This window comes from Saccopteryx bilineata, chromosome 1 (assembly GCF_036850765.1).
Source record: "Saccopteryx bilineata isolate mSacBil1 chromosome 1, mSacBil1_pri_phased_curated, whole genome shotgun sequence".
Classification (NCBI taxonomy): domain Eukaryota; kingdom Metazoa; phylum Chordata; class Mammalia; order Chiroptera; family Emballonuridae; genus Saccopteryx; species Saccopteryx bilineata.
In genome coordinates this window covers 81343714-81358596 of record NC_089490.1, presented here as the reverse complement: position 1 = coordinate 81358596, position 14883 = coordinate 81343714, and the positions used below count along the sequence as shown (strand labels likewise).

Genomic DNA, 14883 nt, shown 5'->3' with positions numbered 1-14883 from the left:
GGTGGACAGCAGGCAGGAAGGAAGGCCAGGCATACACTTGGTGTAACTGTGCAGGACTAAATATCGGCTGATTCCTGGTCGTTTGTCCCTCTGTGGACTGGGCCCACCCCACCCCACCCCGGCACACGCACACCCTGCTGGCTGGGGGCCGAGGACAGGCTGCCTGGTCTCACTGCTTGGGCCCAGAGCATGCAGCCGTGCTGCACAGGCCATCTCGGAGTGTGTCACCGAGGGAATGAACAGGTGAATGTGTGAGCGGATGAGCCAAGATCAGGAGATGGTGCCTGTCCCGTGGTTCTCTCTGCTCTTTGTTTTGTCCCCAGTGGTGGGTCCCGACTCACAGTTCCATGAGGCATCTGGTGCCAGCAGACAGGACGCTGTCCAGGTCACTTCATTTCTTTGGCAGACACACTCGCTTCCTGTTGTCCAGTGGAGGGCATTGACCTCTACTGAGAAAGGGGGTGCTCTGTGAGCCTAGCTCAGGGCCCAGGCACACTCCCTCGAGCAGTCCTGCTTCCGTCAGCTGCACCTGCGGTCGAGAGGTTTTTGTGAGGTTCCAGGAGCACCTGAGTGGTGGTTTTATGACATGAGCACATGCCCTAGTGCCGCTTAGGGACAGGTCACCTGACTTAGAGACAGACGGGTGATGAGTGGCCTTCCGTTTTGTGCACTGAGCACTTATGGTCGAGTCAGTTACTGGGAAATATTAGGTTAAACGCAGTTCGCTCTGTGTCAGCCCCTAGGCGTTGAAGGCCTGGCTCAAAGATGTTACAGAGCTGTGTCCTCTCCAGCTTCTCGTCAGTCCTCAGAATGACCCGACGGGGCCCTGCCACGTGGCTCCCGTGCCCTGGGCTGGGGTCCTCCGCAGCCCATGAGTCGACAGTTCCTTCTTTGGACATTTGCCCCAGAGCCACCGTGTGCCAGGTGTCACGGCAGGAAAGTAGGGGCCGTTGCTGCCTGCTCTGGGGGTGCTATCAGTGAGAGTGCGGCTTCCTGTTAACTGCTTTGCTGAGCTGTTGTTTCTGGGGTGATGATTTATTCAGCATGAATGCTACCCATGTGACAAGTGTCACCGCCACCCTAACGGTAGTTATAGCAGCCGTGGTGGCAGCAGCACCTTGTTCTCTGTATTCTGCGGTGACATACACTCAGCGTGTTAACCACCCAGTGAGGAGGGGCATTCCTGTCCTCACAGGGGAAGAAACTGAGGCACGGAGGTATGAGGCTTGCGTCTCTAATAGTGTCTAGGGACGTACCTGTGGAGGTTGTGGGGTCAGGACGGCAGTAAAGCCAGTGCTTGGACCCCGCACCTCGGAGCTGTGGTCTCTCTGCGCCTGCTCACGTCTGCGTCTGTGAGGAGCTGGACAAGCTCTGGGTTCCTGAGAGGGGACTCGTGCCCACTTTCCCGGAGCCCAGACGCCAGGTGCTCCCACTTCGTTCTTACTGGGGGGGGGGGGTGTATGCATAGAGATCGTCGTACTTTGCATCTGGCGGTGCAGTTCCTCTGAATCTCTGGAAAGAAGCACCCAGAGCACCAGTGTACGTGCACTCTAGTGTCAGGAGGCTCACCTCTTGGAACCTGCCCAGAGGTAAGTCTGCAGCAGGAGGTTTTGTCCGCAGGGTGTCCCTGCAGCCCTGGTTATGGTCGTAAGGATGGGGAAGAGCCGGCACAGGACACTGACCTTCCCCTGCTGCCTGCTTCTTCTGCCCCGTGGCCGAGCGAGACTCAGGCCTACTGTTGGCAGGTGGCTCTGGTGGGGCCTCCACCGGGATCCATTGGCTAAAACGGAAGAGCAGCTGCACCCACACACTTGGGATGCAACATCCAGCGTGTGCAGAGGACAGTCAGAACTGCCGGTCTCACATAGGGCAGGGGGCAGTCGGAACTGCTGATGTCACTGAGGATGAGGACATTGCGAGGCCCCCGTCCCGAGATCCTGCGCTGGTACCCTGCAGGTTTCCACAGCTCACCGGGCGATGATGGCGTGCTCAGGGCTGAGACCGCAGACTTCCAGGGGGTGTAGGTGGGGTGGTTCCATCACTCACGGGCCTTCACCGATCATATCGGACAGTACGTGCCAGTGTGGAAGAGTGCATGAATGCGGGCTAGCTGTGGGAGGACGGGTGCCGGGCTGCGGTGCTGCTTGCTGTGGCTTCGTCAATGTGGCAGAATCTCTGGACAAGGGCAGGGACAAATGACGAGGACCTGGCTCACTGATGTCCTACAGCAGCAGTTCTCAACCTGTGGGTCGCGACCCCGGCGGGGGTTGAATGACCAAACCACAGAGATCGCCTAAAGCCATCGGAAAATACATATTTAAAATATTAAAATATGGCTTTAGGAGACCCCTGTGTTTTGGTTGTTCGACCCCCGCCGGGGTCGCGACCCACAGGTTGAGAACCCCTGTCCTACAGTGTCAGGGTTGTGAGCAAGCCTCACTTTCGGATAGATCTGCCAGCGTGGTCCCAGCGTTGTATGGGGAAAGTGGAGGTTGAAACTGACCTGCCCTCCATGTGGACCGGGCTGAACATCGAGGGCCCCTCTCTCCTGCCACTGCATTGGAGGGGTCACCCCTAGGAGCTGGTTCTGCAGCACCCTTGGGCTGTGACCCAGGGACAGCCTTCCCAGTGACAGTCCTTCACTGGAGCGAAGCGGGTACTGCAGAACCATGCACGGCCGCCACATGTGCTCGGTTACCAGATCAGAGACCTCTGCCCAGTGCTTCAGCAAGACCGGCCTTTTGTGAAGAGAAATCTGTACTTGAGGACGTGTTTGACTGTGCTTCCCACCTCCCGTAAAGGTCACCGGATAGATTTTTCCTCCTTTAGCATTGCAGGCTGGAGGCACTGGGCATTTCTATTCTCCTTCCGTCCCGGGAGCCTGGGGGACTAAATCAGATTCAGAAATTGAGTGTGCGGCGGAATCAGTGCGCTGCTGTAATGGGAGGGGACCGCTCCTCACCTTGCAGGCAGCCAGGTCACGATAATATGAAGCGAAGTGGATTAAAAATAAAACCAAAGGTATTTATTTATGACCCGCTCAGAATTGGATTGGCATCTGTGTAAGTCGCGGCTAATGGTGAAGGACAGCAGCATGATGCTGATACGTCTCCGGGGACGCTGCCGGGGAAATCTGCTCTGCATTCAATTTAAAGGCCCCCAAAGTATCCAAAGTGCAAGAGGAAATGGGATTTAGGGGGAGGGAGAGTGGCTGCAGGGAGACAACACTGGCGGAGCGTGCGAGAGTGAGGAGAGGACCGCCGTGCACAGCTCCCGTGGGAGCCGGAAGCTTGCTTTTGGGAGGATCTGGAGGATCTGGATCTGAGGCCCCAGGGCATGCAGTGACCGGCCCAGGCCTGGCGCTCGAGTCTGGGCCCTGTGTATTCATGGCAGACGGGCTGTGCCAGGTGGCTGTACCACCCACCATCTACATATGAGGGGGCTCAGTGGGGGGAGGCTCAGAGGGGAGAGGTTCGCTGCCTAAGGCCACACAGTAAATGAGGGCCAGAACCAGGATGTGACCACTGAGCCCTGCTCTCCACCCTGTCTCCCCCGCCCCCCATACCAACCTTGTAGGATCAGGAAGTGCGGTGGATAGAGGCTGGGAACTGCTGGGACTCTGAGTCACAGGTTGCTCCTTTTCCAGGAGGGAGGCATGGGGTTCCTGAGTCTGCCTTCTGTCACTCATCACCTGCTGGGAGCTGGGTACATGCACCGGCCCCCTCAGAGCCCAGCCACCCTCCTGACTTCTGCAGATCCAGCTTCTTCCAGAAGAGACTGAGGACTCCATCAGGATCGGGGCCCCAGGGCTATGGAACAACGTGGGCCCCTCCCTCGGCTTCTCCTGCTTCCTGGGAGGGAGTCTGGCTGTGGGCTCATCCACCATTCATTCCTCTCTGAGACCTGCTGCCCTGACCACACAGCCCCCAGAGCCCTCCCTGCTCCTGTCAGGCCCCTCTGGGTGCCAGGCTTGTGCTTCCCAAACCTACCCCGTCCTTGGGGGGCCACTGGCTGCATTGGGCGTGAACTATGGGGGGGGGGGTGTTGGGCACGATGCTGGCGCCTGGGCCTGAGTCTCACAGTGGTGTCTTTCCACAGTGACAGTGTTGTTAAGTCACCATCTCTAGGGCCCCTCAGCCTCTGAGCCATGAGCTCACGGAGCAGCCAGGTCCTGTGGGCAGCACAGTGGCAGCCACCACGCGAAGGCACGGGGCAGCTGGGAGGCTGGGCTAGGGATGCAGGGCTCCAGTGCCGTCTTTCCTGGAAACACTGGGTGTCAAATGGGTGACTGTAGCAAGGGCTGCCTGGTGTCTGCCTGTCCAGGGTACGCCCTGTGTCCCTGCCACAGTGTCACCAGATGCACAGAAACCTGGACCTAAGGATCCCGGGGTTAGTGGGTGGCACCTTTCTTTGGATTCTGAGTGGGCTGGGTGGTGGGAGACTCTTGTGCTGTGGCAGCACAGCTCAACCAGCCCCACGGGACCAGCGCCTGTGCCCTGGGGTGTTGGGGACACTAGTGGAATGAGGTCACAGCTCCCAGCTTCCCAGCAGATGTGCCTCCCAGGTCTGGGCCTCCTCTTGGCTGCCAGACTTGGGGCATACGGGCCGAGGGGTGGGGACATGATTGATCTGTGGGTACAGGCCGAGGGGTGGGGACATGACTGATCTGTGGGCTCCTTCGCGTTGGGGGCCGGGAAAGCGCGCCGTCCCGTGACTCAGCCCGGCTGGCTGGTGCATTGTCTCGGTCCCACTGAGCGGAGCCTGTCCTGCAGCCCCGCACACCCCACTGTGTCACTTGTCTGACTTGGCTTGTCTGTCTCCCCAGGAGCTGCTGCTCTTCCTTCAGAACCTGCCCACGGCCCACTGGGGTGATGAGGACGTCAGCCTGCTGCTGGCTGAGGCCTACCGCCTGAAGTTCGCCTTTGCCGACGCCCCCAACCACTACAAGAAATGAGCGTGGGCCCGGCAGCAGGCCCCACAGGTCCCGACTGACTGCAGGCCTGTGGCCAAGGAGACGCCTTGCTGGGTGGCCCTTCCTTCAGGGTGCTGCCAAGATGGTGCCAGGCGCGGCCCAGGGCCTGGCCAGGGTGGGCTGCCCATTGTCTGAGATACCAAAGAGAGCCTGGAGAGGGTCCTGGCTGTTCAGGGGCCAGCGAGTGGTCAGGTCCTGGAGCATCCTTGCCAAATGACCATGTCCTGGAGACCCCAGCTCACAGCATCCCTCCTCGGAGAGGCCTGTATCTGGGCGCCAGGGCAGAGGGAGACGGTCACCATCTTGTACCTACTTTGAAGTGCAAAAATTCTATCTCTGGGTGAAAGAGAATAAAATATAGGAACTAGTAAGCGAAACGTTGCCCTGAGCTGGGTCCGTGTCCTCACACAGCCAGGCTCCGCCCCTGGGCAGCTCTGAGCCTGGCCACGCACGGTCTGCTTCACGCTCCGCTAGGAAGTGGCCGCGCCCAGGGCAGGCTGCCGCCAGCCAGGCGGGGGCCTCGAAATCACTACTTTCTGTCTCCAGCCTCTGAAAAGAGAGCCCCCGGTTCTGCTGGCCCCAGTCAGGTGACCCGCAGGGTGAGGGGTGAGGAGCCCGCACAGGCTCAGGTGGGGCTGCTGCTCGGACAGACGGACAGACGGGGTGCAGCCCCTGGGATAGGATCTGTGAACCAGCTGTACCCAGCCTTCCACAGCAGGCCAGAGAGGACTGAGCTTCTGAGACGCCCACGGTCTGCTCCCCTTGCCAGATCTCCGCCTGGGGCTGTGGAGGCTCAGTGGATTCCACTGGGGCGGCGAGCCCAGGTGAGGAGTCCTGGACAGGCTTGCTTTCCATGCTTCCTATAGTCACAGAGAATCACCTGTCACAGATGAGCAGCCTCTGACCCTGAGCCCAGGACAGGCACCTGTCCTCAGTGACATTGGCCAGTTCTGAGGCAGCCACACCACCACTGTCCTTGCATGACCAGGAGGCTGCAAAGTGGAGGTCAGGAATACATATGTGTACATATGTGATGTGTGTGTTCCTGTTATTATGTGTGGAATGTACCCTCAGTCCAAAATATGGTGCAAAGAACAGGTGCTCCCAAATCAGTGGAGGGGCCTGCCTCCCTCAGGCCAGGTGGACAGCACACCCCTCCGCAGTTATGCCCTCACCCCAGGGTCGGGGTTTCTCTGAGCAGCGCCCAGCACCCCCAGCTTTGCTGCCACTTTCCTTGCTGAAGGCTGCCTGCCCATGCAGGAAGCACCCTCGTTTAGCTCAGAACCCCCGGGGCTGCTTGGCAGGGCCCAGCTTCCAGGCGTCAGGCACACAGGGCTGCCCCGCGTGGCAGGGGCTGAGTGTGGAAGGTCCTTGGATGGGGAGTGGATGGGTCTGAAGTGAGTGGAGTTCTGTCTGAAGTTCAGTGCGGGGACAAGGAATGAAGGTCCCCCCTTGCCCTGGTTCAGTGACCCTCCTAAAGGATGGGGTGCCCTGGACCATGTGACTTTGGTCCTTGGCTCTCTGGGCCCTGCTGGTGAATCCTTGGCCTTTCCTACAGGCTACCAGCAGCATGCCAGACCTTGCTGGGGCCCTGAGGAGCTGCGTGGGGGTGGAGGTGGGAGGCAGGCGGACTCAAACCAGACTGAAACCCAGCCCAGACCCTGCACTGCTGGGGCCCGGTCCTGGCTGGCCCTCACTTCACCCTCTGCCAGGTCTAGGACAGGGGGGGCCTTCCCATCTGGGTCCCACACCGTCAAGCACCTGCTTTGGGTAGGCACATGGGTCTGGGGCCCACTCTTCTTGTTCCTGGGACTCGGGACATGCCCAGCACCCAGCTCAGCCACCCCCCATCTTCTGGTGTCATAAACACTGGTTTTGACAGCCCCAAGTTTTTAGAGCTGCTTTGCGGTGCCCCACACCCTGAGTGCCCCTGCCGGCATTCCCCCAACCCTGAGGACCCTGCAGGCACACTTTTGGGCTGTCTGCTGATGGGTGGGGTGAGGTGCTCTCCCCCTGGGGGGGGGGGCATTCACTTCTCCCTCCTCCTACTGCCCCAGTGCAAGCTGAACTGAGGTTGGCTAAGAAGGGCTCACAGGAACAGCCTGTGATGGCCGCTGTCCCTCTTATGGTAAGGATATGGGGGGGGGGGGGCTCAGCTCCACATGAGTGTTTTGAGTTGGTGACCACTCTTGTTTGCTGTCATGATTTGTTGACATTTTGCAGCCTAGCAGTATGTTCCTCAGGCCCACCTTGGGGATCTTACAGCCTCCAAACTCCAGGGGTCCTGAGACAAGCCTGACTGGGTGACATCTGTCCCTGTGAGTGTAACCCTACCAGCCACCAGGAGAGGCTCTGCCCGCTGGTGGGAAGTGCCAGGTCAGATGTGCAGGGGTGGGTGGGCTCCTGGGGATGGGAGGCAGGGAGAGGGGTGAGTGATGATGCAGTTGTATCTGTCTGTGAGCAGGGAGCCCCTTGATCAGTCACAGGTCTGCTTAGAGCACAGAACCCCAGTGGAAGCAGAGTGACACAACAGTGGTCAAAGACCCACCTTCCACAGCATGAAGGGACATGTTAACAAAGCTCTTGAAGAAACTGTCGACCAAAGGGGGGACACTTTTTATAAAGGTCTAAATAAAAATGATTAGGTTTGATTTAATAGAAGTTTGCTCTCCACAACAGAATATGCATTTATTTTCAGCACATGAGAAATATGTACTAATGCTTGATTTATTAAAAGGGAAATTTCAATAAACCAGAAGCCTCTACAGTGTACAGACCCAAGGCAATCATGTAAGAAACTGAGCCCAGAGAGGAAATTTAGATGACAGAGCCCCCTCACACATATAAACAATCAATGGAAGGAAAAATTGAAATCACATTGGGATGACAGTGAAGACTACAATATCAAAACTTGTGGGGTACAGCTAGCACAGTAATTAGAGGAGCATTTATAGCCTTAAGTGTTATTAAAAGGCAAACATTTAAAAGAGTCTAGGCTCAACATTACACTTAATTAGCTGGAGAAAGAGTAGGAGCAAGATTGCAACAACAGCAACAAAACTCGTAAGGATCAAGTAATATGGGAGCAGACGGAGTAGAAAAGAAACACAAATAATTGAAATGGTTGGCAAAGCCAAGGTCACTTTTTTAGAGTGGACTAAGGGAATCTCTTTGAGAGCAGGGCTCTGTCTCTTTTGCAGTAAGGTGTGTCTCCAGCATCAGAAACAGCACTTGTACATTGCCGGGGCTGAAGAAAGCTTTGTTGCATGAAAAACAGAAAAATTTTCAAGGGACAAATTCAACCATATAAAGAAAAGACGAAAAAGATGCAAACATGATGCCGAAAAGTTTTGAAGACTTATAGGCATCAAAAGAATGAGTAGACAAGCCATGGACTGCGAGAAAAATATTTGCAGAAGAGACATCTGAGGAAGGATCCAACCACAAATACCAAGAACTCTTCACACTCAACAATAAGAAAACAAACAATTTGATCAAAACATGGACAAAAGAACTGAGCAAACACCTCGGCAGGGAAGACAGACAGCAAATAAGCATATGAAAAGAGCTCAGCACCACATGTCATAGGGAAACACAACACCACAGTACACCTACTAGAACGCCCCAAATCTGAACACGGATGACACAGATGCTGGCAAGGGTGTGGAACCGCCGGGACCCACACACAGGGCTGGTGGGAAGGCAGCGTGGTGCGGAGGCTCTGGAAGGCAGTTTGGTGGCTTCTAACAGAACATGTTCTTACCGCACCATCCTACAGTCATACTCTTTGGTATTCACCCAAAAGAGTTGAAAAGTTATCACACAGAAACCCGAACACAAGTGTTTATTCATAGTCGCCGAGACTTGAAAGCAACCAGCATGTCCTTCAGCAGGTGAATGGATCAACCATGCTGCATCCAGACGGTGGAATATTATTCGGCATTAAAAAAGAAATGAGCTATGAAGCCATGATAAGACGTGACAGAATCTTAAATGCATCTAAGTGACAGAAGCCAATCTGAGAAGGCTGCATGCTGTGTGACCCCAAATCTACGACGCTCTGGAAAAGGCAGAACCATGGAGACGGTAAAAAGATAAGCGGTTGGTCCTGGCCGAGTAGCTCAGTTGGTTAGAGCATCATCCTGATACACCAGGCTTATAGGTTCGAACCCTGGTAAGGGCACATAGAAGGAACCAATGAATGCACAGCTAGCTAGAACAACAACTCTGTGTTTCCATCTCTCTCTTTACAATGAAAAAAGAGAAAAGAGAAAAAAGACCTGTGGTTGCCAGAGGTTAAGTGGAGAGATGGACAGGCAGAGCACAGAGGGTTTTAGGCAGTGAGCGTACTCTCTGTGACACTGTAATGATGGGTACCTGTCATTGCACACTTGTCGAGACCGGTAGGATGCACACACAGCACAGAGTGACCCCTCATGTGAACTGTGGACTCTGGGCGGTGATGGTATGTACGTGCAGGTTCACCAGATGTAGCACATGTGCCCTCTGGTGGGGTGTTAACGGCGGGGAGGCCATGCATGCGCAGGGTGGGACACGTGGTGGGGGTAAGTGGGCAACCCCTGTGATCTTCTACCCAGTTTTGCTACAACTGCTCTAGGAAACATAGTCTGTTAACTTTTTTAAAATTATAAGTGCGTCCTATGAGCAGCTTTGTACCTACGCATTTGAAAATCTGTATGAAATGGAATATTTTCTAGAAAAAAATACAAATTACAAAAAATGAGGGAAGAAAAACTGAGTAGTCCACAGCCCCTCCACCCCACGTACCCTCTGTACTTTGGGCTAACAATACGCGAGTGAGCCCTCCTCTGGGGTCTGTCTCCACACCCCAGGCTGTCTCTCCCTCCTGCGTTCCCCTGCGCGGACTAGGGTTCCAGGACAGGGCGGGGAAACCATGCTCCTGAAAGACTCCCTTCGGCCTGCTGAGTGAATGCTCTGGTTCTCCACATCCTGGGAACTGTAATGAGGTGTCAGCGGGAGGAGAGGACTGAATGAGTGGGTGAAATTATTTTATGGTGTCATTAAACTTTCATGGTAAGATTTACTTGTCAAGTGAAGATGTCCTAGTGTCGTGATGTGTTTGGTAGCCCAATGGAGATGTGCGGATCGAGGTTCAGGGGAAATACCCCGGGAAGGTTGGGGTACCTTCTCCTGTGTCACCCCTTGGTGCTCCCCGAATCTTATGGGAGGGCAGTGGGCAGACTCCTCCTGGCTGACCAGAGTGCAGGGCGAGGGTTCAGAAAGCCCCTGGGCTCCTGGGGCTTTCTTAAAGGGTTACTCTCTATGAGGTGTGCCCTAGGTTTCTGGCCTGTGGAAGGCAGGTGACCGTGCACATTTATCTCAGGAAATCATCCTGTCAAACAGTATACAGTAAAGGGACCCTCACGTGTGATAAGCAGCCGGAGACCTCGTCAGCGTCAGGACCTGTTTGCTGCTGGCCCTGACCCAGCGCAGGTATGTGGCCTGCATCTCCTCTTCTGCAGGCCGGTTCCATCCTTGCTCCCCTGGGAAGGACGGTGGTTCAGGGTGGGCTTGAGAGCGTATGAGGTATGTGGCTCCTCACAATGCAGTCATACCAAGGTGTCAGCAGGTCACCCCTGCCCAGGCCGTGGTCCCTGAGCAGAGGTGAGCTTGCCAGCCCTCTTGTTAGCGGGCACGGCTCTGTGTTCAGGAGACACCGGTTGCTTATGGCTGCTCTTGTGTGGTCCCAGGCCCCTCCCTGCTCTGTGTGGGTCTAACCCTGCAGGTGGGAGCATGAGACCCAGACTGCCCTTCCCAGGTCCACCCTACAGGCCCAGGGTGGCTCTGGTGTGTGGCCTAGGACCCTCCGCTGGGCCTTCCAGGGTCACTGCCATGAGTTCTGCATTCCCTGAGGATGCTACACACTCGGGAGGTGACCGCATTGTCCACCAGTCACTCCGAGTGCAGCCGGGGGCAGCCCAGATTTCCCGTTTATCGCCAGCCGTTCAGCTCGGGCCTTTGCTGTAGAATTCATTAGGCATCTGGTCAGTTATTTGGGGACTTGTCCTTAAGGAGGAAAGTTCCTGGCTCATGAGTGCTGTGTCTCCTTGCCACTATCGAGTCATCCTATAAGCGGTATGTCCTCAGCCCATTTTGGGGACCCTGCTGACTCAGGGATGGTGGCCCCGAGGGAGGAGTGCAGGGAACGACCAAGCCATGAGCCTCTCAGGGTGTGGTGTGTGGGTTTAGTCACAACTTCTAGACAAGAAACCACATTAACTACACATGTGAAGGAACCCATTTCTTGTTGGGGGGGATCTCATGAAATGTAGACTGATGTGTAAATCTGGGGGCAGTGGCAGGATTAGAAGTTGCCCATGAGCACAGTCCTTGGAGCGAGAGATAAAGGTAAATGTCTCTCCACTAACCTTTGGGCCGGTCACTTCTCTCTGGGCCTCAACCTCCTCGTCTATAAAACAGGGTGTGTCTGTCACATTGAGGGGCAGGGAAACCCGGCAAGGTTTGTCAAATGGTAGCTTCTCAGAGTTGGTGGGGTGGTTTGTCACCAGGATTCAAGCTGAAGGGAATACTAATGGGTGGTTTCGTGTGGGCACATAGTGTGGTGTGTGTGTGTGGTGTTGGGGAACTAGCAGCTCCCAGAGCCAGGGCTGAGGACCGGTATGTGCCATCTGGTGTCAGCTCGTCCTCTGAGGCCCGCCCCTCAGCACCCACCCCCAGGTGAGGTGTAGAGGCCCAGGGTGGCATTGTCTCATTATCGCCTGACAGGGCCAGGGCTGACTAAGCCACCTGTCCCTGCACCTGTACCTCTGCTCCCCCAACCCCCACGCTGGTAGCCCTATGTCCAGGCCTCCGTCAGCCTTCTCAGCTAAGGGTAACTGAGTCCCTCTGTCAGTGCAAATGTTATTCATTTCTACACTGTACACGTGCGCGCATGTGTGAACTGTTTATAAGGAAGTGTGAGAAGCAGGGATAAAGAGGAAGTAACAATACTTCCTTTTTAATTTTCTGTTAATCATCCTGAAACCGTTTTGTTGCCACTACACTATTACTAAACATCCTTTTAGTGCGTGCACTCTGATTGCACGTCGCTGTTTGGGGAGCGCTCAGAATCCTGTGGCTGAGGTCCGAAGGCCTGGTTCTGAGGCTGTGGTTCCCGTTCCTGGTGTTGTGATCACTGCAGATGTAACAATCCTCATGGCAGTTGGAGGGGCCGAGGGCCACAGGCTCCCCCACGGGGTCACATCTGCCTCCTGTTTCCATTCCCACGCCCACAGACGCACGAGGGAATGTGGCTGATGACCTATTTTCCCTGAATGTCCGGCCTTTCCTTGGAAGCTCATCTGAGGTTGTCATAGACACATTAGCATAAATTTGTTCAGACCCATGGAAACGTCTCACAGAGAGGTTTTTACACTGGTGAGAAAGTATTTCCCAGTGTTTGAAGCGGGCAGGCATGAACTTTTGTGTGTGTGTGTGTGTGTGTATTTTTCTGAAGCTGGAAACGGGGAGAGACAGTCAGACTCCCGCATGCGCCCGACCGGGATCCACCTGGCACGCCCACCAGGGGCGAAGCTCTGCCCACCAGGGGGCGATGCTCTGCCCCTCCGGGGCGTCGCTGTGCCGCGACCAGAGCCATTCTAGCGCCTGGGGCAAAGGCCAAGGAGCCATCCCCAGCACCCGGGCCATCTTTGCTCCAATGGAGCCTCGCTGCGGGAGGGGAAGAGAGAGACAGAGAGGAAGGAGAGGGGGAGGGGTGGAGAAGCAGATGGGCGCTTCTCCTGTGTGCCCTGGCCGGGAATCGAACCCAGGACTTCCGCACACCAGGCCGACGCTCTACCACTGAGCCAACTGGCCAGGGCGCATGAACTTTTATAAACGAAATAGCCTGACCAGGCGGTGGCGCAGTGGATAGAGTGTTGGACTGGGATGCAGAGGACCCGGGTTCGAGACCCCGAGGTTGCTAGCTTGAGCGCGGGCTCATCCGGTTTGAGCAAAAAGCCCACCAGCTTGAACCCAAGGTCACTGGCTCCAGCAGGGGGTTACTCAGTCTGCTGAAGGCCCGCGGTCAAGGCACATATGAGAAAGCTATCAACGAAAAACTAAAGTGTTGCAACGCTCAATGAAAAACTGATAATTGATGCTTCTCATCTCTCTCCGTTCCTGTCTGTCCCTGTCTATCCCTCTCTCTGACTCACTCTCTGTCTCTGTTAAAAAGAGAAAAGAAAAAAAACCCCACAAAACACATCACAATGCAAATTTCCTGACAACTGGCACCATTTTCAACACGTGTCTCTGTAGCTTGGAAGAGCAGTAGCTCTCCCTGCACTGTGGAGACCATCACCCCTCACTTGGGGATGCGCTAGGTCGTTTATAATTTCTGTGCTGTCTGCTGGGCGGCTGGCGCGGCAGGCCTGGCTTCGGGGGCAGGCCCGCCCATTTCTTCCCGGAGAGGACAGTGCTGGGCCGTCCCCAGGTGCTGGTTTGATTGGTGTAAGGCCAGTGCGTGCAGGTCCTCATTGGAATCGGGCAGACGGTAAAGGAACTGTGGAGCTAGGAAAATGGTGTGCCGCTCTGTTAAAGTCTCTTAATGGTGGACGGGCAAACAGGGAGGACCGTTTCCCTCTCACTCGGGGCTCCCAAAGCCCCAACTCATTCTCTGGATTCTCCCTCCGGACTCCTAGGCCCCCCACCAGCCTCAGCACTCCCTAGCCAAATTTCAGCCCTTGCTGAAATCCCAGGGCTCCGAAGCCCCCCAGTATGCGTGTGCTCTCTCTCTCTCTCTCTCTTTCTCTCCACTCTGGATTCTCCTCAGCCAAAAATTGGTTAGGGGAAAAAAACCCCTTCTCCAGCAAACAATAGCAAACAACGGCCCCTCCCAAGCAGGAAGGCAACCTGCCACCCTGAGGGCAAGCACCTGTAGCCTTCCACAGACTATACACATACGGCACTGTCCCAATACAAGCAAGCAAACAAAAAACATTTGTTTACCCAACAACTGGCAAGGTGGGAGACCAGACCTTACACCCTATCTGCCCGGAAGAGCCCGCCCCCTGTAGTCCACAGGTGAGGCCCAGGACCCCACCCCCTGCACGTGCACACGTGAGGCTCAGAGAGACCCCCCCCCAGCTCATCCTGGAAGGTAGGGTTTGGGGCCAGCTTCTCACCTCTCCCCAAGTCCTGTGCGGTGATGCTGCGGCCCCCACTTGTGAGCTCTGCTTGGCCTGCATCTGGACCTGAGCCAGGGCCCTGAGCGGGCAGTCAGCAGAAGCGTGGCCTCCTGAGCTGTCAGGGTGCGGCAGAGGGAACCGAGCAGGGCCAGGTGGGGCGGAGCCCGGAGCTGTGAGCTCACAGACGGACAAACGCAGTGGCGGGTCCAGGAAAGTTGGGGCGGCTGGTGGAGATGGGAGTCCCAGGGGAGGCCTGCTGCTGGGAGGTGGAGGGACCGACCCCTCTGTGTGGAGGTGGGGTGTGCTCCTTGGTGCCCAGCACCCCTGTCCAGTGCGTTCTGGCTAGTAGTCGGCAGGCTTGTGCTCTGAGAATTAGCCCTGAGGGCGGTGGGCTCCATCCCTGTCCCACAGTCCCTGTCCCACAGGCCTGTTGCTGTTGGGAGCGCCGTCACACACCTGCACCGCACCACACCCACTTCCCAGGTGAGCAGAGCGTGCTCCGTGGTTACATTTGCGTGCCTTCAGAGAGGCCTGACCGGGGCAGAGGGCAGCCGGCTCCAGAAACGGGATGTAGACAGAAGCATTAGGCTCCAGCATGTGCTCGGGCTGTGGTTGTATCCAGTCCCCAAAGGGCCCAAGGCATGGATGGTGCCCCCTGGGTCTTGTGCCCCCCCAGGATACTAGGAGGCTGAGACACAGCACCAGGAGGGTGGGCACGCTCACCCTCCTCACCCGGTTTCA

The 14883-nt window shown here is 56.2% G+C and overlaps 1 protein-coding gene across 1 annotated transcript in view; it reads left to right on the top strand.

Annotated features, from left to right (window-relative positions):
* The window catches only part of TBC1D22A (TBC1 domain family member 22A), a 216143-nt gene extending 210800 nt beyond the window's left edge, over positions 1–5343 (top strand). The window contains exon 13 of the mRNA XM_066255142.1: positions 4826–5343. Coding sequence (XP_066111239.1) covers positions 4826–4954 — 129 coding nt within the window. The 3' untranslated portion in view covers positions 4955–5343. The remainder of the gene's footprint in view (positions 1–4825) is intronic.
* The last annotated feature ends 9540 nt before the right edge of the window (positions 5344–14883 follow it).